Here is a 21849-nt window from a genome sequence, read left to right on the forward strand (position 1 = left end):
TCTTAAACAATGGTCTGTCATTGGTTTGCTGTTTGGCAGTAGAGGTTCTATTACAAAATTCACATGGAATTATCTTAAGGAACTTCACATTCCTTTTGATTATGTAATGTCTATTCTTATAAATATTATCAAGGATTCCCTTCAACTATTACATCATCATCTCTATTTCAACTAATCCACTTATTTTATTTGCCTTCACCAATTAACTTTCCTTTTTTCTTTAATATTTCAAATCACATTATAATGTACATGTTTATTGTATTCAGGACCCTTGTGGTCACTCAAATTCTTTGAGCTGATGTCTTCAATGAATGAATAAAAAAAATATATCTTATTTCATTTATGTATTTAATTTTATTTATATAGACTATCCGTATTTGTGTTAGTGTTAACTTCACTGTTTTATAATTCACACTACTACTAAGGAATATATACAAAATTAAGAACACCCTTCAGAACGAATTTATAGTGAAGTTCGGAAAGGAATATTTTTTATTAAAGAAATAAACACTGAATTTTACAAATCGTGAAAAAAAGATTTAAGGATTGATAGAACTCAATTCTCTGTAATAGCAAAAGATACATGGAAAATAAATTAAATTACAATCAATACAAATCTTCAACATTAGAATCAGACATATAAAATCAAATTATTATTATTTCAGATTACTAAGGAATAATATAGTATGATATAAATTGAAACATATAATGCTAGACAATTCTTTTCTGTTCTAGAAATTCAATGTATATTGTTTTATCTGTAAACGTGAATATTTATTTTACGCTCTACTGTGACTGAATGTTTACATGCTAAGGCAAAGAGTAACTGCACACTACATCTCCCATTCCCCTCATCTACACAATACAGTCGTCTATGCGTTCGTAACTTCATGTTTTTCGATACCCTGGACCTATGAGTATAATTTTTAAGTCTTTATTCTCATCTCAAACACGTCTAAAATTGTATTAATTTTTTATGCCATCTTAGCATTATAAACAGGTTGTTACTACATCCAATATCGTGCATAATCGGCTTATTATAGCACGCGTGCCAATAATAGCAATGACGTATTCGCTATGACGTAATACCAGAACGCGGATGAATGCAACTCGTGTGGCTATCTTGCTTACCGCTTCTACGCGCACGTAACAAGAAATGAAATGCAGGACAGAAGGTAACGTATCATTTATTTGTGCGAGATCGTGCGTATTTGCTTGTTTTCCGCACAGAACCAATACGCAGTAAGTGTGAAATACCACATTCAGTATTCCCAACGTAACACACATAACAATTTCCCTCTTCTTACCGCTTAAGCGCGATATTCATTTTACTGCTTTAGGCTTTTAACATATTATTTTTAGAGACGTTTAACATAATAATAATTATAAATTGGAAACTTACCACTGCAATTTCACCTAAATTGCACTGTTAATTATTGTTTTTAAATATTTGCAAAAATTAAGTAAAGTCTACTACTCCACGAAAGCTATTGTATACCTGATAAAAGTAACATTAAGGAAGCCGTGAAAAAATCAACAAGACTCCAGATGCCGATGTTATTACTGCAATATGTTATATAAATAATATTGTTAAAATATTAAAATGAAAAATAAATCATTACATAACCTTACCGTTTGTTTTAAGTTCGCATTTATAGACTGGGGGAAAAAAAACAGACGTATATCACGGCCTGCTGGAGTATAGATATTTTTGTTTTCTAAAGTTGCCGTCATTAAACAGAAACCAAGATGGAGATTTCATTGCAACTAATTAGAAATTCGTCTTTCAAGTATGTAATAAACGATCTTCGCACAAAATAATGTACGATACACGAGCGGTATGTTTGTTTTCATGTTCTCGGAAATTAAAAAAGCTCAACTACGTTTCGCTTTTTCAATCTTTTCCTCGACCATGAAAACGTCAACATACCGCTTTTGTGACGTATATTACTATTCCAATCTTTAACAATTTTGCATCACTTTTGTAATATCACATAAAACAGTTCCGTGGTTCAGAGAAACTATATTAACAAAATAAAGGAACATTTGTAGTATAAAATTTTATAACTAATGTATAACTAGAGTTTGTAATGCCTGCAAGGTCATCCATTTCTCTTTATTCAATGCCAATGTCAGGCGCAACCAATCGATACGAATATATGAAGACTTTGTCAGCTATGGATGCCGAATTTATTTCATCATTTCTTTTTCCTACAATTTATAATGCTAGGATGCCATAAAGTGTTGTCGTGGATAATCTTATTATGAAGCTCGTGAAAATTGTCCATAATCATTAAGATTATCCACTTGTTGCATAAATAACTATTATATCACCAAATCTCAAAATAGGAGATAAACATACTTGGAATGTGATATTGCTTATTTTCAAGTTCTCGCACTTTTCTTCTTCTTCTTCTTCTTCTTCTTCTTCTTCTTCTTCTGTCGTGCAATAATTTCTATACATGTAATTCGCATCGTACAGTTGATAGTCTAAATTACGAGTAGAACAGATTCAACAAGTGTTTTTTTCTTTTTTTTTTTGCTTTGCAAATGTGTTAGCTTGTAAATTTATTTCTTCGTCTTATTTAATCGCTGACTTACGCTCTTTTAATTATTGTCCAATTTATACCATGAGATTATATCTCAAAAACCCGCCCAACAAATTCAATATTTCTTCGGTCTAATTAAGTAATTATTTAATCTTTTTCACTGTAATTCTGATTTAGCCTATTTATTTATTGCCTTTATAATCCTAATTGTAATGAATTTATTCAGATAATGTAAAAGTCTTACTAGTAGTCATAGTAATAGGGATACCCATCATCCTCCACCACAGGTTTTGGCGTTGTACGGTAAAACGTGATGGCCCCTCTGTCGATTAACAATTTCATAGCCTCCGCGCTGACAGTATCTACTGCATAATCCAAAGGAGTTTTATCAGCTTTATCTCTATAATTTATTGGAGCACCCTGATCAAGGAGTAACTTCATGATACTTAATTTAGAGTAGTACGACGCTTCGTGCAATGGAGTGGCACCATGTTGATTCAACACGAGCAGCAAACTTTTGTTTTGAGCGAACAACCCCACAATATCATCGCAGCCTGCCTGGACGGCGATGTGTACGGCCGATGTTTTCACAGTAGAATTCCCAGTTGTCAATTCAGATGCAGATGCTCCTTTCTCCAACAGGGATTTTGCTGCCTCAAAATCACACACTCTGGATGCCTTTTGAAGACGCGTCAACTTATCGTCGTCGCAGCTTACGTAAAATCTTTTCACCTCCTTCAACGTATCCTCTAGTTCTTTTCTTGTTCTTCCTTCTGTTTCAAGTTTCTTGCCAAGTTCGACATTCTTTTCCATTTCGTTGTCCAACTTAACATTGAGCTTTGCTGTCTCGTTTTTCTCGGCACTCAAATAGTCTTTCAGTCCTGCAACACTCTCCTGTTCATGAACCAATTTCAGCTCAAGATAATTTACTTTCGTCTTTTCCTGACTCAATTCGTCTAGCAAACCAGCTGTTTTCTTCTTTTCCTTCTTCAGATCTCTTTTGACATCCTCGCATTCTTTTCTGGAAGTATCGTCAATGCATGTTTGGCCTGATAATAGTTGGATTTTGTCTTTAAGAGAGTGTATTTCTTTAACAAAATTGTGTTCTGCGTCCAGTCTTGTCTTAGTTTCGTTCAACAAACTCACTTCAAGTTCATAGGAACGTTTTCTCTCTTTTTCAAGCTCTTTTTCCAAATTACTTTTCAAATCCTTTTCCTTCATTACTTGGTTCTTACATTCTTCCAGCTCGTCATTTGTTAGATTTCTTTTCAACTTTTCCTTCCTCAGTTGTTGATCCATATCCTCGAATTCCTGCTCAAGTTTAATTATAAATTTTCTCTCCTGGAGAAGAGCTTGCTTTTGGTTATCCAATTCTACAGTTAACTTCAATCCTAAGTCCTTCTCACTTTCTAGCTCCTTCTTCAATGTCTCTAGCCTGCTTGTCTTAACTTCTAGCTCCAGTTTAAGATTTTCAACCACTAACTCTGATATCCTCAGCCGGCTTTTGAATTCGGATACTTGAGTAATTTTTTCCTCTTCCATATGTTCAAAATTCATTCTTTCTTGTTTCTGTTTCATCTTCAGCATATTCACCTGAGATAAAAGAGAGGGACAGATGTTTCTATCCAGCTCTGAGCTCTGCAGCTGCTGCAGAACTTGCCATAGTAGCAGTTGAACTCCTGGGCCTTGAGCAAAGCTCTGCTGGTAACCAACTCCCATTGCATCCATTTCAGCTTCTTCGAGAACCTATAAACATAATGTTACAAATTAACATCACTTAGCTTACAATTATATAGTACAGAAAGTGCGATGATGATGATGATGATGATGATGATGATGGATGTATTTATTTATTTATTTATTCACACTGCAATGGGTATATACCCGGTGGCAGTGGTAACTAATTACACTCAATAATAACAATAATAAACACAATTAATAAAAAATACAATTAATAATAATACTAATAATTAATGCTAACAATAATTAATAATAATAATAATAATAATAATAATAATAATAATAACAACAGGGAACATCCTAAATTAAATGAAGCACGATCGGTTAAAATAACATTTAAAGTAAATCTAATTTGTACCTTAAACCTATGTTCGAACTAAAACCACGAGTATGATATGTTCATATCTGCACAAATGCCTTTCAACACTACACTCATTTCGCTGTCAACTCACTCACTGCACTGGAACTACGACACATTTCACTGATTATATCCTGATTTTACTAACACTTAAAAAACATTTCACTGTTCAAATACTTTGCACTGCCACTATAAACTATAAAGCTTCACTGACAGGAACACGTTTCACTTACTCAACACACTTCACTGACACAACACACTTCACTGATACAACATAATTCTTCACTGATAGAACACTTCAATAACAAAATATCAATTACACCCTTTAAATACTGTGTATAATTATCGTCTATTAGTAAAGTCCTTAAGCCTATTTTTAAATACATTTTTGGTTGTTGGTAAAGCCTTTAGTAAGTCTGCAGGTAAAGCATTCCAGTCCCTGTAGTACGATTGAGAAAAGTAAACTTTCCAGGGCCGTCCTTTGTCTTCTTTCCCTCAATTTATAAGAGTGGTCGTTCCTTGAAGAGTAATTTGGCGGCTGCAACCTATTTTTTATTTCTCTCCAGGCAGGCTCACCTCTGTATGTTTTGAACAGTGCGCATAATCGAATTCACGTTCTCCTGTCCGTGAGTGTGTCCCATTTTAATGGTGAATTTTTCCGGCAATACTTGACAACCCGTTTTTTAATCTTTTCCAGTGTCTTAATATGTTCTAGTCTGTAAGGATCCCAACATGCAGCACCATATTCCATTACTGGACGTATTAGTGATTTATATGCAATCTCTTTGGATTTATCAGAGCCTTTTCTTAGTAGATGATGATGATGATTATGACGATGACGATAACGATGACGATGACGATGACGATGACGATGACGATGACATTCATCCTTATTCTTCCAGGTATTGGGACCGACACATTTTCAGACTAGTTTTGTCGCGCCTATAATTTTATTTCTATGATAGACTACAAATTCCAGTGAAGTATAGTGTGATTGACAGACGAATCAATGTACCTATCAACCACAACCATAATGTGGAATTTAAGCCACGAATTGCCGGGTCGCGCAGCAGCCGAGGCAGTGTAACTCGAGTCTCAGAATTCAATTTGTCATTATAAGCACGCTTATATTTAACAGCACTTACATGGCGCTCTACTTAAATTCCTAGAATCTGGCACATAACGTTTACAAAATTTGCACAATTGTTTATTGTTTTAAATAATACACAGCGTCAAATTCTGAAATACGTGTTCTTAATTTTGTATACACTATACTTGTTTATTTTTCGACATATCTCTGCACTGTTTATTGTTTAGTTGTTTATACTCTGGCAGAGCAAATACTGTGCAGGTTCTGAACTAATTACGGAACAAGTTTGATATAATTTTTATTGACTGAACTGTACTCCTGCTTGATGAGTGCAGTAACTCGGTTCAAGTTCACAAGTTTGGCTGTACATACAATATTTCACCATTACTTTATAGTACTCCAAATCCCTTGCCCTGATAATTACATTTGAAAATGCAAGAATTGTCTCATTTCATTTCTATTCCAATAACTTTGTAACTTCTTATTCTGAAATTTTTACGTCTGTTGAAGTTTGTTGATTAGGCCTATCTATACCTAATTCAATGAATCCCTCAAAGTGTCTGTTTTAGCATTATAACTTATATTTTCCTTCAAAGACATTTCATCTTCAATAATAATTACAACCTTTTCATTCAATGGTAGAATATCGGATTTTATTTTTAATAATTAATTGTAAAATGGTGCGATTTTTTATGATACGATATGATATATTTATTCCACCAGCTTACATCGGTCGCGATGGTGGCCCTTCACATTTCTGCATACAGTGCCATCACTCCCTTGAATACATGATTATCTGCTTACCCTTTTTTAAACATCCGGATATTACATATAAATGACCGTGATTACTTTTCTATTACGTCACTCACCTCTGTTTCCCTCCCTTATTGTTCTATTTACCCTTCCCTTTCCTAGTTATCTATCTTATTCTAACCAATATCATTTAACTAAACAATCACTTCTCTCAACCTCTTATTACTTGTTCCCAACATTGTTTACATTAGTTGAACTCTTTCATAGTTGTTAACTTATTTATTCACTTGAATCACTAACGTTCACTAACCACTTATTCCCATTAATCTAATTTGTATATTTTCAGACGAAGTAGTTTCTACAGTTTCATTACATTTCCATTCCCACTTTCGTTATTATATTTGTATCGCTACTTACTTATTATCACTCTCTGGTTATTACTTGCATCTTATCCTGTTTCATTATTATTCCCTTGCCTTACCGTCTTTTACGTCACTATCATTCTTCTCACTTTATCCTTTCCTAGGTTTTGTCACTCATGCATACTAATGGTGCTATTTATACCGGGTCTATACCAAATTCATGAATACGATGAAAGAGTAATGGAACGGAGAAAAATTCTCTCCGGCGCCGGGATTTGACCCGGGTTTTCAGCTCTACGTGCTGACGCTTTATCCACTAAGCCACACCGGATTCCACCCCGGCGTCGGAAGAATCGTCCCAGTTTTAAGTTCCAACTCTTGGGTTCCCTCTAGTGGCCGCCCTCTGCACTACGTCATAGACGTCTATGAACCTAGGACCGAAGTCCACACATGTGCTGAGGTGCACTCGTGATGAGTGACTAGTTGGCCGGGATCCGACGGAATAAGCGCCGTCTTAAATCACGAAGTGATTTACGTTTACGCATATCATATATATTATTATAATGTACCGAAGTACATATGATATTTCCATGCAGATTTTCTGCGTCATCATACGATGAAAGAGTAATGGAACGGAGAAAAATTCATATGTACTTCGGTACATTATAATCAGGGAAAGGGATTTGGAGTATTATAAAGAATGGTGAAACGTAGTATAGATATTCGTAGCTCAGTGACTGTCAAGCTAGCTGTGTCACGGCGCAAGGAAGTGTACAGTCCACTTCATACAAACTTACACGCAACGTCTGTAAATATATTTCAGAATAAACAAATGGAATAGTTTAATGACGTGACCTACATACATAATCTGCATTTCTTTTTGAACTACATGTGCTTTTCTTCGCAACGCACAAGACACCAATAAACAACATTACAAATATACATAATTAAATATGAACCTCTGCATCTTCGCGTGTCAGTGGACATATTGATGTTGATAGACAGTTGTCTTCTTTATGGAACTCGCCTCTGAATATGTAGATTGAAACGAAATGGCATTTTCAATTAATGCTATGCCTTGTTATGCCTTGTTATAATAAATTGTAAATATTATTTTCAAATTTTCAAAATACAACTTTGCTCTGTTGCAAGGAAGAAAATTTTGTAACATGGAAAAACTCCGCTCTCCATCTGCAGAGACAATTAGAGAGTACTTGAAACAAGATACGTCAATTAAATTCACATGTTGATTGACGTCATTGGGACACGTCTTTGTTAGTACATCTGAAATCCGACTAAGAATATCATATCCATAATTTTTAATCAAACCCTGTTCATTTTTTCACCAACACGTTTTCCTATTTCACCTTCTACTGCACTCAGTTTATTTACAATAGTCCTCATAATATTTATTTGCTCAACTAGTTCTACTCCTGACTTTCCTTATTGAATAATGGGATCCGGTAAATATCCTAAATTTGACTTAATATCCGTGACTTCTTTCTCGATTGTTTCATCATTTAGCAGTTCTTGGAGTATTTGAATCGCAGCCGCGTCATCGGTATCGAAAGACTGGACCACTTTCTTCACAGATTGGAGGTGACGTGCGTAATAATTGCAAGCTTCTAACCATGACCCCCATCTCGTAGGAACTGGACATGGGGGAAGCGACAATTTAGGGAATTGTTTCCTGAATTTTGATACTTGATCTGGAGGTTTTACAAATATAGTCTTTTAATACTGTATTGTTAGTTGGTTTCACTTTCGGCATTGTACCTGCACTTCACTCCTCTGAACCGCAAACCTGCACGTTGAAGTTCTTATGCGACAACTGTCCCGTTCACCTGTTGTTGACGTGTAGAGACCTGCGAGTATGTCATGGAGGGGAGGACTTGGTATAAAGGGTTGTAAACAAATGACTGTGTAGATGCCAATAAGTTACTAGCTTTTACTACTCCAAATTCCGTTCCCTAATTATAATAATATATATGATATGCGTAAATCACTTCGTGATTTAAGACGGCGCTTATTCCGTCGGATCCCGGCCAACTAGTCACTCATTACGAGTGCACCTCAGCACATGTGTGGACTTCGGTCCTAGGTTCATAGACATCTATGACGTAGTGCAGAGGGCGGCCACTAGAGGGAACCCAAGAGTTGGAACTTAAAACTGGGGCGATTCTTCCGACGCCGGGGTGGAATCCGGTGTGGCTTAGTGGATAAAGCGTCAGCACGTAGAGCTGAAAACCCGGGTTCAAATCCCGGCGCCGGAGAGAATTTTTCTCCAATCCATTACTCTTTCATCGTATGATGACGCAGAAAATCTGCATGGAAATATCATATGTACTTCGGTACATTATAATAATAAATTCATGAAGTCAATTTTTGAGAGATCTAACTGTTGGTAAACATAATTTTCTTCTTAAAAATCTTTACCTTTGAGGTGAGCAAAAATGGAAAGTTGCGGCAAAACTTTTGTCGTAACTGGAATATTGTCTCCCCATTTCCTTCTTTCTAAGCACACTTGTGACTAATGAATTCATCATCTTGAACAATTTTAATTAAATCGGCATTTGAACTTTCTGTGTTCAGAGCTGTCATTTCCACTTGAGCCATTTTTTATATTTTAGGATTTCTTGCATCGTAGAAAAATGAACTTAATTTAGTGAAATATGAATAATGCCTATAAAGTATAGGACTAGGCAAATCATTTGTCCGAATAACTACCTGAATCACTTATTATGAAAAGTTCACTTTCTTCACAAAATCAACAATTCACATTTTTATGTTACGCATCCCAAGACACACTACTTGGTTTAAAAAATGCTTATTATATCCAGATGATGTTAAATTATTTAAAGAAATAAATTACAAATGAATCTGACTCATTTGAGCTACAACAAGATATTAATAGTGTTTTTAGGTGGAGCATTGTTAACAAACTCAACTTCAATATTAAAAAATGCTCACACATTACCTTTACTCGTAATACTAACTCTCTGGATTACACGTATAGCATAAATAACATAAAATTAGAAAGAGTCACTTCAGTAAATGATTTAGGAGTGGTAATCTCTCATGACCTATCCGTTTTAACACATATAAAAACAATTGCGAATAGAGCCTTCAAACTGGTAGGTTTCATCTACAGAAACTCAAAAGATTTCAGGAATGTTGAAACTGTCTTAAAAATATATAGTTTAATACGAAGTAAATTAGAGTACGCATCTATAGTTTGGAACCCTCACTATCACTCGCACTCGGTCATTCTAGAGAGAGTACAGAATAAAATCCTAAAACTGCTATATATGAAAAAACATTCATGTTACAACATATTCCAATCTTATGAATCCATGCTGGTTGAATTTAATGTACCATCTCTCAGTAGTCGCAGAATAAGAGCACAACAAATGTATTTGTTCAAAACCATAAATGGTTTAATAGACAACCCTGATATTCTACAGGTAATTAGTTTCAATATTGGTAAATCAAATTTGAGAAAGCGATCTCTCTTTTATTTACAGACATCAAAAACACAATCTCATAAAACGTCTCCACTTTTATTAATGCTTCGAACTTACAATCATCTATCAAATAAACAGGATTTAGATTTCTCGTTATCGTACAATATGTACAAGAAAAAGTTATATACAGCAATAGTTTCATGATATGTTAAATTCTAGTTGCATGTTAGCTATAGTTATAATCATATATCCTACTAATTAGAACACATATTCTGTAGTAGTGAATTTCTTAAATAAATAAATTAAGCCTATTAGTCCTACTATATAATACTGTATATTAAATTTATTAACATAGTGTTATATTTACTCTGTAATTTACCAATTATAGCTACATTTTACATTTTTGGCTATGATATCTATACTTAACTCTTTTTAATTTATTTGTATTTGGTATTTTTCATTTATATCTATATCTGTGTCTTTTATTTAGTTAGAATCTATTTGTTTTTTTTTTTTTTTTTCATTTTTCATTTTTAATTTGTAATTACACTTGTATCTTGCATTTGTTTCTGTTTTATCTCTTTTTTCATGTCATGTGCAATTCTATGTTTTTTTTTAACAAATCTGTACTGTCTATTGTAATTGGGGCTTTGCTCTGTTATTGACATAAATAAATAAATAAATTTTTATACGGAGAAATTATAAAGAAATTGTGTTTTGTATGAACAACGTAAAGTAGATTCATTCATTTTAGTACAAAACTGTTTCAGTTAACATAGGGAATATGTCATTGCTAATGCCCTATCTAATTACATGATGGAGGAGTATCGTCTGTCGTTTCTGTCTGACAACTGAAAACCCGTAGCTTCCTCGATGCAAGATCTAATATGTTTCTTTGGGCCTTCGCGGTTCTTTCATTGTACTTTGATTTTGACTCATATTTTCTGAAGAAGGAGCTGTTAAATTCAGTGAAGAAATAACAGTTATCTTCAGTCTGTTATTAAAAGCAGAGTATTAAAACTGATTTGAAACTACGGTAAACTTTTCCAATTTATTACACACTATTTTTTACTTACCCCTAATGTATCAAATTATGGTTATTGAAGTCCGATAATCAAAAGTGATCTGAATATATTCTGTGATTTTTGTACAGATATTCTGTCCCTCTAATTTTAAACGTTTCGTCTAGAACTGTTGACAACGTTTTTAGTTACAGTCCCGTCGCTCTAATTTCCGGCAGCCAATCGCGTTGCAGGTCGGCTACATTTAAACGTGTGCGTCTTGTGATTCGCTGATGAAGACGTTATTCATTTCTTAAGGCTCGATAAATACTTAATATAATCGCCCGCCATTTTGGTTCTTTCGTTGGCGTTCGCAGAAAGCACACGAAGACGTTATTTGCCGCTCAATTATTTGCTGAATTACAGTGCGTTTTATTTATTATCTAGGAGCTACGACATGATAATGTTTTACGGTGTGGCAAAAAGAATTCCTCGTATGGTAGCTCGGCAACGAAAGAACAAAAATGGCGAACGATACTACCTACCTAGACTTTATAGAGCCTTCGCTTCATAAGACGTAAGCAAAGAGGAGGAGTCACGCCGGGAATAACAGCGTCGCGACTATAGTGCTCGCATTTTGCTTATGATATTGTTTGTGTTTTGTTTTTTAAAGAATTTTAGATAAGGACACAAATAGCTGTAGTAGCTGACGTGCCCTATTAAACCTCACTAACATCTATCTTTTGCGTTTATTTACCCATATGAGCATGGCATTTCTAAAAGACAAAAGCAAATAACTGTATAATAATAATAATTATAATAATAATAATAATAATCATCATCATCATCATCATCATCATCACCACCACCATCTTGTAACAGGAAGTAAGTAAATTGAATACAATTCAAAAGGAAACAACAAAAAATGTTTCTAGCCACTACCGTAAAAGCCAGGCTCGTGTACGGTGTGGTCTTAGCCAAATAATATAGAACATAAAATTTACAAAGGCAGTGTACTAAACACACCAATTTAATTCAGACCGACAACTAACATAGACTACAAGAGAAAAAAGAATAGAGAAAAAAACACATTTGATATAAAATGACAATCAGACAGAAGCCAGGGATATTCACTAAAACATGAATATAGTTGACAGAAATAAAAAGGTAAAAATATACACATATTTGTTAATATTATATATCATGAACAGGGCAGGGTATTTATGGAGATCGCGAAAATCACGACATAATACTTATACAATATATTTTTAGTAATCTTCACGAATTAAGGGGTTAGTTACAGCTTACAGCAGTAAAATTTTGGGAATATTCAACATTTCTTCCTCCATTACTGTATCTTGCACAATAATGAAAATTAGTATGTGTAAAATACTATCCTCCTGCAATATTCAAAAATATTTTTTACGATTTAAAACAAATATTTACATTTTTCTTTCAAAATTCAGTTCACTGTGCAGTGATAAAGCTTTTCACACATAAGTCAAAAACTATCCAACATTCTGTGATGAAATTTTGTGTGTGTATTTATGCATGTCATATCTACAATATGACGCAAGATCACTTCTCTACCTTTGATAGATTGTCTGATAAAAAATAAATTAATTTTTAAAATGGTCAAATATGAGTATTTTCTTCTAACACAAAATAAAAAAAAAATATTGTTTATTAAGGAATGTAGTTGAAAGGGCATGATATTGTAAACACGAGTTTCAGCAATAAAATAAAAGAGAGATAACTGGAAAAATTAACAAGTTTATGAGTTATGAGGGAAACGCTTCATCACTGCACAGTAAATTGCCATCATTTTGAATTTTGAAAAAAAAAATATAAATAATTTTTTTAATGGCAAAAATATATTTTTTTCGTATAGAAGGACAGTGTTTTACACATACCAATTTTCACTATTGTACAAGATACATTAATGGAGGGAAAAAAATGTTGAATATTTCCAAAAAAATTTACTGCTGTAAGCTGTACCTAACTCCTTAAGTGATTCTGATTAATGTGGATAAAATAATCGCGAAAAATCGCGAAATAGAGTTCTAAGCGCGAAATATGAACACATTCGCGAATTAATACTATTTCGTCGTTTTATAGCGAATTTCATATTCTAAGTTTTTTTTTTCACTTGAATTTGTTATATATCCAAGTAGGCTACATTAGATGGTATTCCAGGTATTCTGATTACATTAGTGAACTCAAAAGATGAAGAATTCATCATTTCACCAAAAATTTGAGGGTGTTAATTTGAGGGCTGCAATTTTTTTCGTTTTTAACGAATGTGTGTTAAATACAGTCTCAATCCAACAAATATTGTCTATTGACCATACCGCACCTTTACCAGAATCCAGCGAACCTTTAATGTTAATTATTTGGAAAGTAATTTAATACTCTAATTCCAAAGTAATTGTATTTTCCACAATTTCCATTAATCTCCGCCAAGAGTATAAATCAATCTCCAAAAATGTCCGCCGACACCAGTATTAAAAAACACAAGTGATAAAATTAATCTCCATAAATACCTGCCCCTGATCATGAACAATTTTATAAATTTATTTTTTAAAAGGTTCAGTGTTAAAATATTTAAAATCTGGAAAATGATTTGTAATTTTATTATGAAGTCTTGGGCCGAAATCATTTCGCATTTGTCTGACATTGCATCGGTGTGCTTCTGAGGGACTTTTTTATGGTGCATATGTTGTTAGCAATCGGTAGTTTGTTTTCATACTTGACGAGATTTTAGTTTTGGTAAAAGGACTTGTCTTGTGTGTTGCAGTGCGTCACTATAGAGTATTAGCTTTGACAGAGCTTTCTTTATCCAATGACTCTGTCTGTGTATTGGCTATGATACGAGTTTAGAAATTATGATCTCGTGCATTTTCGACCAGGAGGAACAAAAACGGAGAGTACAGAGAAAAGCTATCAAAGTCACAATTCTCATCCGGGTGATGACATCATCTAATTCAGTATATTACTGCAAAATTTATGTGTTTATGTCATAAAAACTGGTAAAAAAGAGCTATCAACACGTATACAGTCATCCTTTCCTACTTTCCATTAAAAACTGCAATAAATTTTGCGATAATACTGAATTAGATGATGACATCGCTTTTAAGAGAATTGTGATTTCCATCGTTTTTTTCTCTGTTCCCTTCAAATGTTAATTGACTATATTTTGTCTTTCGTTCACAGAGTTATAAAAATAATTTTATGCTCGACCATGCCGAAATGTAGTAATTATACACCTGGTAGCAGACCTTTAATGCATGCCATTAAAGTACACCTACTCATTAAAGGTCAGGTCTTTCAGCCAATGACGACTCAGGTTACAACTGTTCAGCCAATGACACATCAGCTTTCTACCGTTATAAAACCGCAAATATCGATTATTCTCGGATATGCAATCGAAAGAGAATTAGCGAAAAGTCACGGAGGCTGGAAATCCAATACTGTCGCAGAAGGTTATGTTCTGTTACTAGCGTTAATTGTAAATTATATTCAAATAAATTCAATTTGTCATCTCATTTTTCAATGTCGAATTCAATAATCAAGGTTATAATATTATAATATTATCAAGTTTAACGGGATTATATCAAGGTCAATGACATTATTGTTCCTCGAAAAAAATCAATACTTTCGCGTCTGCGCACATCTCACAATTCACGACCTAGAACAAGGTCACTTCCGATCTTGTCAGATACAAATAAAATGTATACATCTGAATACCGGTAATTTCAAGTTAGAAATATGGTCGAGCAAAAAAAGTCGTATGAAACTCGCCTATAATGGTAATTAAGAAGCTCGTATGAAAATTATGAAACTCGCTTGCGCTCGTTTCATAAATATCCATACTCACTTCTTAATTACCTTCATTATAGGCTCGTTGCATAATGTACTATTATGCTCGACCATGCCGAAATGTACTAATTATACACCTGGTAGCAGCCCTTTAATGGACCTCATTAAAGTACACCTATTCATTAAAATTCAGGTGTTCCACCAATCAGAAAACACCATTGTAGCAATATGAAAGCGCAAGTATCGATTATTCTCGAATATGCAATCGAAAGACAATTAGCGAAACGTCACGGAAGCTGGAAATCCAATACTGTCACAGAAGGTTATGTTCTATTACTATAATAATTAGCGCTAATTGTAAATAATATTCAAATAAATTCAATTTGTCATCTCGTTTTTCAATGTCTAAATCAATTTCAAGGTTATATCAAGATTAATATTTATTTTACTCTCTAGATTGTGTCAAGGTCAATGACATTTGTTTCTCGGAAAAAATCAATACTTTCGCGTCTGCGCACATCTCACAATTTACGAGATATTGCACAAGGTCAGTTCCGCTCCCCAGTCAGATAAGAATAACATAAATACTTATGAATAATTTCAAGTTAGAAATATGTTTGAGCACAAAAAGTCGTATGAAACTTGCCTATAATGGTAATTAAGACGCTCGTATGAAAATCATGAAACTCGCTTGCGCTCGTTTCATAAACATACTCGCGTCTTAATTACTACCATTATAGGCTCGTTGCATAATGTATTATTAAAAATCCAATATACCTAATTAAATTTACGTATACCCAAATTTGGTATACCCATATTGGGTAGTGATTTCTGTACGATTAAAATTTAGTTCAACATTTCTAAGCTTTTAGTGCTCTGAGTAGAATAAAAGTTGTCATAGTGTCATTCTGAATTCAGTGGTATTGAAGACAATTAATTAGTTTCTTATCCATGTGCAAAAAAAGTCTAATTAATAAACTTTTTTTTTCAATTTTGTTAAATGTAGCTACCTCACATTTTAAGTGCATATTACTTGCTACAATCTTCACTCATATTCCTTGTATTTTTGTTTAAGTTTTCAAGTAATGTATATTGTAAATTCTAAAGCAATATTTCTAAAGTTTTAAATATTTCACCCACAGTGAAACCGAAAAAAATATACATTCATTAACAATGTTTTCTATTTTTTTTCTTCAAGGCAAATAATATATTTTTTGCGAGATCTTGCGTATTTGCTTGGTTTCCGCACAAAACCAATCCGCGGAAAGTCTAAAATTCCACATTCAGTATTCCCAACCTAACACACATAACAATTTCCCTCTTCTTACCGCTTAAGCGCGACATTCATTTTACTGCTTTAGGCTTTTAACATATTATTTTTAGAGACGTTCAATATAGTAATAATTATAAATTGGAAACTTACCACTGCAATTTCACCTAAATTGCACTGCTAATTATTGTTTTTAAATATTTGCAAAAATTAAGTAAACTCTACAACTCCACTAAAGTTACTGCATTCGTGATGCAAGTAACATTAACGAAGCCGTGAAAAAATCAACAAGATTCCAGACTCATCATAGGCTGGTGGAAAAAAAGACAGACGTATATCACGGCCTGCTGGAGTATAGTAAACACAGAAAACATTTTAAAGCAACAATGTTGAAGATAGATATTTTTGTTTTGCAAATTTGCCGTCATTGAACAGGAACCAAGATAGAGATTTCATTGCAACTAATTAGAAATTCCTCTTTCAGGTATGTAATAAACGATCTTCGCACAAAATAATGTACGATACACGAGCGGTATGTTTTCCTTCAAATCTCGGAAATTAAAAAAGCTCAACTACGTTTCGCTTTTTCAAACTTTTCCTCGAACATGAAAACTTCAACATACCGCTCTTGTAACGAATATTACTATTTTCTTATGTTTATGATATTCATAAACCTGTAGTTTCGCAGAAAAATGCACTTAACTTCGAAAAATATCTTAACTTGCGAAAAACTACAATTAACAAGAAAAAAGATGTACATGCGCCGCCATATTCACACAGACCATATAAAGGGCACATCTGCAGAGATACTCCCCACGATATGTATGTATAATAGGCCTATATTGTTTTAAAGTGCAAGTTCTGTACTTTTTTTAAACACAAAATAAAAATTGGTGTTTAAAACATTTGGAGGAATATTTAGTCATTTACTGTCACAATGACGTCTCTACAGAGACTGATGTTTGGTGTATAATGTTGCTGACTGGGTTATGTCTGTCAATAATAATAATTAGAAGGTATTACTATCATAAGTACCCTTTTTAAATGCTTATGTTGTAATACCTTTTCTGCCTGACTATTTCTATGTTTTAGTACCAAAAAAAAATCCTAAATTTAGCCATGAAGAAATAAATGAAAATGGCGTCGCGCGAAAATATGAGTAAACTTTTCTGAATAAAACGAAAATTGTTCACAGACACTAACTAGGGAATTTCTCACATCGTTGGACCCTACACACACCTAATAGGTGTTGTTATATTAACTTAATTTTCATTCACTGTTTGCACGTACCTCTGTCTCATGTGACGATGGTGCTGGCAATTTAATAGACTGACCAGTATAAGGAAATGTCGGATTAGGTTGTTCGGAGATAAAGGAGTCAAAGGTCTCGATACTGCGTGTTTCGCCTTCCAGCGCTGCATCGCGCAAATTTACTGTCTGGAAGGGCTCCCGCATGCAATAAAATTTTGTTCTATTGTTTGAATAAGTTACAACATAAAATATGTAAACGTATATTAATTTAATATAACAATATACTGTACAGACTGATTTATACAGGATGAGTAAAAAGTATGGAACAATGCTTGTAACTTTCTTATTTCTAATTTTATGAAGAAACTATTTATACACTTTATTATATTTATTTATATCACGCATAGTCATTTTGTATTATTTTCATATTAATATTTTATTTTATTTTTTTATTTTAAATCCACCACCAACAGAAGCACGCTTCCAATTACAGGTGGCTTACACAGATACATACACAAAATACATAATAAGAGAGAAAAAAAACAACAAAACAAACAACACAAACTAAAGAAAGAAAATACATAACGGTAATTTTTTATTTTATTGGGTTATTTTACGACGCTGTATCAACATCTAGGTTATTTAGCGTCTGAATGATATGAAGGTGATAATGCCGGTGAAATGAGTCCGGGGTCCAGCACCGAAAGTTACCCAGCATTTGCTCGTATTGGGTTGAGGGAAAACCCCGGAAAAAACCTCAACCAGGTAACTTGCCCCGACCGGGATTCGAACCCGGGCCACCTGGTTTCGCAGCCAGACGCTCTGACCGTTACTCCACAGGTGTGGACCATAACGGTAATAGATGCTAGAATATTATAATATTACAGTTAATATAGTGCCAAATGTCAATATAATGATGCAAAATTATTTAAAAACTTGAGTAAAACATTATAATACACTTCTTCATAATTTAAATATCTAAGGAAATACAATGCTTTTTAATATTGTATGAAATTTTTCAATTGTTAAACTGAAATCCAATTGAGAATCACAGTTTAAAGACAGAGAGTTGTAAGTATTACACATAACAAACAATGGAGAGTTCTTGAAGAAAACAGTTCTAGGAATAGGAATAATAAAAGGTTGTCTATGACGTAATTCTGTTCTTTTTACATTGAACTGAAGGAATTTAAGAAAATCACAGTTATTCAATATACCATTAACAGTCTTATAGAGTAAAATTTGGCTATTTATTGATCGTCGAGATTTTAAAGTTTTATAATTAAATTCAAAAAGTAACTGATTATATGAAATTTGCTTGTCATAAGACGATACGTGATGTTTTTTTAAAATATAAATAACGTAAAAATCTTTTCTGTATCCTTTCTATTTGCATCTGATGGGACTGGAACTGAGGTGACCATATTACAGACGCATACTCTAGCTTACTTATGCTATTATTATTTTTTTTGTAATATGATAGTGTTCTGTTCTTTAACTTTTTGTTAAATTTTAACTGCTTGTATACTTTGTGACCTGGTAGAATGTAAGAGAAGGCCCTATGGCCTTAACTCTGCCAGTATAAATAAAGAATTATTATTATTATTATTATTATTATTATTATTATTATTATTATCATTATTATTATTATTATTATTATTATTATTATTATTATTATTATTATTATTATTATTATATTTTCCTTAATTTTAATAGGAACAGCACTAAATTTTGCATTAATATTCTGAATTAGGTTCATGATCTCATCCTTAACAGCAATGTGGCATTCATCTCTTTCCCTTGTACTCTGCAGTTATTAAATTTCTGCTAAATCTCACTTAAGATGTAATATCTAGCCTAAAGCACGGATCATGCGCTATATTTAGCGACTTTGTGCTGGTTTTGAGGAGGCCTTGAACTTACTCCGTGCGGTGCCTTGTCCTTATCATCCAGCATTGCAACGTGATCCCCAGTCCGTGGAATTGTTTAATGCAATAGCCAATAACAATAGTTCACAGATATTAAGAGATTCCCTGACAAATAAACAAAATTAGTTGGTTTTTATTAAATCAACCATGATGAGTACGAAAATGGCAGTACATTTGAACCTAAAGTCATACGTAGATCTATGATATTCTCTTGGTATTTTCTGTTAACCTGTTATTTGCAAGCAATAAGTAATACCACAGTCTACTATATACAGTCGCGAAGCTTGAGGTGTTTTTTTGCAAATCTCGTGATAAAGCGCTCCAAGCGGTTAGCAACTAGAAACAATAGACTGTCCATGGTCGACTTTGGACTGTGTCATATTTCTATCGAGTGCTAGGTCGTTGCGTATTTCACATTGATGCTTGTGAAATGTTCGTTATTGGTTGTAATAAAAATGTTACTGGCTAAAATATAATTGGAATAATAATATGGGACAAGGAGGAGACGTTTGTAGTGCTATAAATAGTAGCAACAGTAAGAGAAAGAGGCCAGAGTTATCCTTTTCCGATTTCCGAAAGATTCAGAAAGGTTCCTGGGTTTCCACAAGAATGCCGTGCAGAAACAAAACTCTTAATTTTGAAGTTCTTTGTGACTGTTAGAATACATTATATCCTTAAATTTCACAATGAAATGTTTATCTAACCGAAAGGACATTAGGTACCGGTTAAAGTTCTGCTAAATTTCCAGAGAAATAAAGGTTAGGTCTACTTTTTTTTTCAGAGGATATATTTTTAATTGTAGCTATTAATTTTGTTGTTATTTTTATGTTATTTTACTAAAGACGTAGAAAAATTAAGTTTGTTTTAATGAAATTTATTGATCACGTTTTATTTTCAATTCTGGTGGGATTATTATTGCTTAGGCCTACTTTTTTTTTCAAAGGATATGTTTTTAATTATAGCTGTTAATTTTGTTGTTATTTTTATTTGTTGCTTTACTAGAGACGTAGAAAAAGTCTGTTACAATAAAATTTATTGATCACGTTTTATTTTCAATTCTGGTGTGATTATTATTGCTTAACCTCATCCCACTTTGTTAACTACGTAAGCCTACACTACAAGTACCGGTACACGTAAGTTACTCCATTAATTCATATTTCCATTATTATTGTTGTAAAGGGAAATGCAAATTAATATTTATTGGTTTCATAGTTAATTATCGCTATAATCTTGAATGAGTGAAGCTATTATAGTAAATTTCAGTTCGTTTTGCACAAACAAAAATTATATTAACTTATTTCTTGCAGGTATCTTCGAGTTTATGGTGGAATTTAATACACTTCATTAAAATAATAAATTAACTTTATGCATTTAATATTTCAATAATGGAAGGAAGGTGTTAATTTTTCCAAAAGAACACGACAACGAAAGTGCAACATACTTTGTCATCTGCTAGGAGAGAGATCTGCGATGATGAGGCGATAGTAGCGATCCTAGTGGTGGGCAACTACCCTTGTTTGCATTTTTACTACATATTGAGCTTCGCGACTGTGTATAGTAGACTGTGGTAATACCAATCACGCAATTGATTAACCCCCCTACCACCAAGGGGGGTAATAGGATTACCCCACTGTTAATTTTTCAATATTATTTTCGAGAAGCTTCGAGACGCATACAGTTAAGTGGGACCTAGGGCCTGTTTCTCAAAACTCTTGGACTAGTAATACTAGTCTGTACAGTAGTAATATTAGTTTATTTTACAAGTCTTTGTTTCTAAAAAACTACAAGGGTAAAGTAGTAGTTACTAGTTCAATGACTAGTAATATCGGTCGATTTCACCGGTTCATAAGTGATTCTGTTTCTCAAAATGCTAATCTAGTTGATTATACTAGTATTCAACAGGAATATTCCTACAAGACTCTAAAGACTGGTGATTTCTGTATTATCAGTTACCAGTGACAACCTTTCTCAGATAATCAAAACAAAATATTGTATTCATTTTTTTAATTCCGATTGAAGTGATGAAGTTGTTATGAGAAGAGCTAAAACTATATCGAGAAAGAAAAATTATTATTCCTTTACGGGAGCATTTATTTAATACTAGGTAAAGTGCTGGAAAAACTTTGAGTCAGTCTCGGTAGCGTACTTGGTATAGCGCTGGCCTTCTATGCTCGAGGTTGCGGGTTCGATCCCGACCTAGTTCGATGGCATTCAAGTTTGTTTAAATGCGACAGGCTCATGTCAGTAGATTTACTGGCATGTAA

The 21849-nt window shown here is 33.4% G+C and overlaps 1 protein-coding gene across 1 annotated transcript; it reads right to left on the minus strand.

The window, feature by feature from the left end:
• Positions 1–474: 474 nt before the first annotated feature.
• Positions 475–17861, minus strand: LOC138705617 (uncharacterized protein MCAP_0864-like). The gene is made up of 2 exons (XM_069834218.1): positions 17697–17861; positions 475–4295 (listed from the first exon to the last, which is right to left on the minus strand). Exons 1-2 carry the CDS (start codon positions 17859–17861, stop codon positions 2793–2795), a joined length of 1668 nt encoding a protein of 555 aa, XP_069690319.1. The 3' UTR covers positions 475–2792.
• Between the last annotated feature and the right edge of the window lie 3988 nt (positions 17862–21849).

This window comes from Periplaneta americana, chromosome 9, assembly GCF_040183065.1.
Source record: "Periplaneta americana isolate PAMFEO1 chromosome 9, P.americana_PAMFEO1_priV1, whole genome shotgun sequence".
Taxonomy (NCBI): Eukaryota; Metazoa; Arthropoda; class Insecta; order Blattodea; family Blattidae; genus Periplaneta; species Periplaneta americana.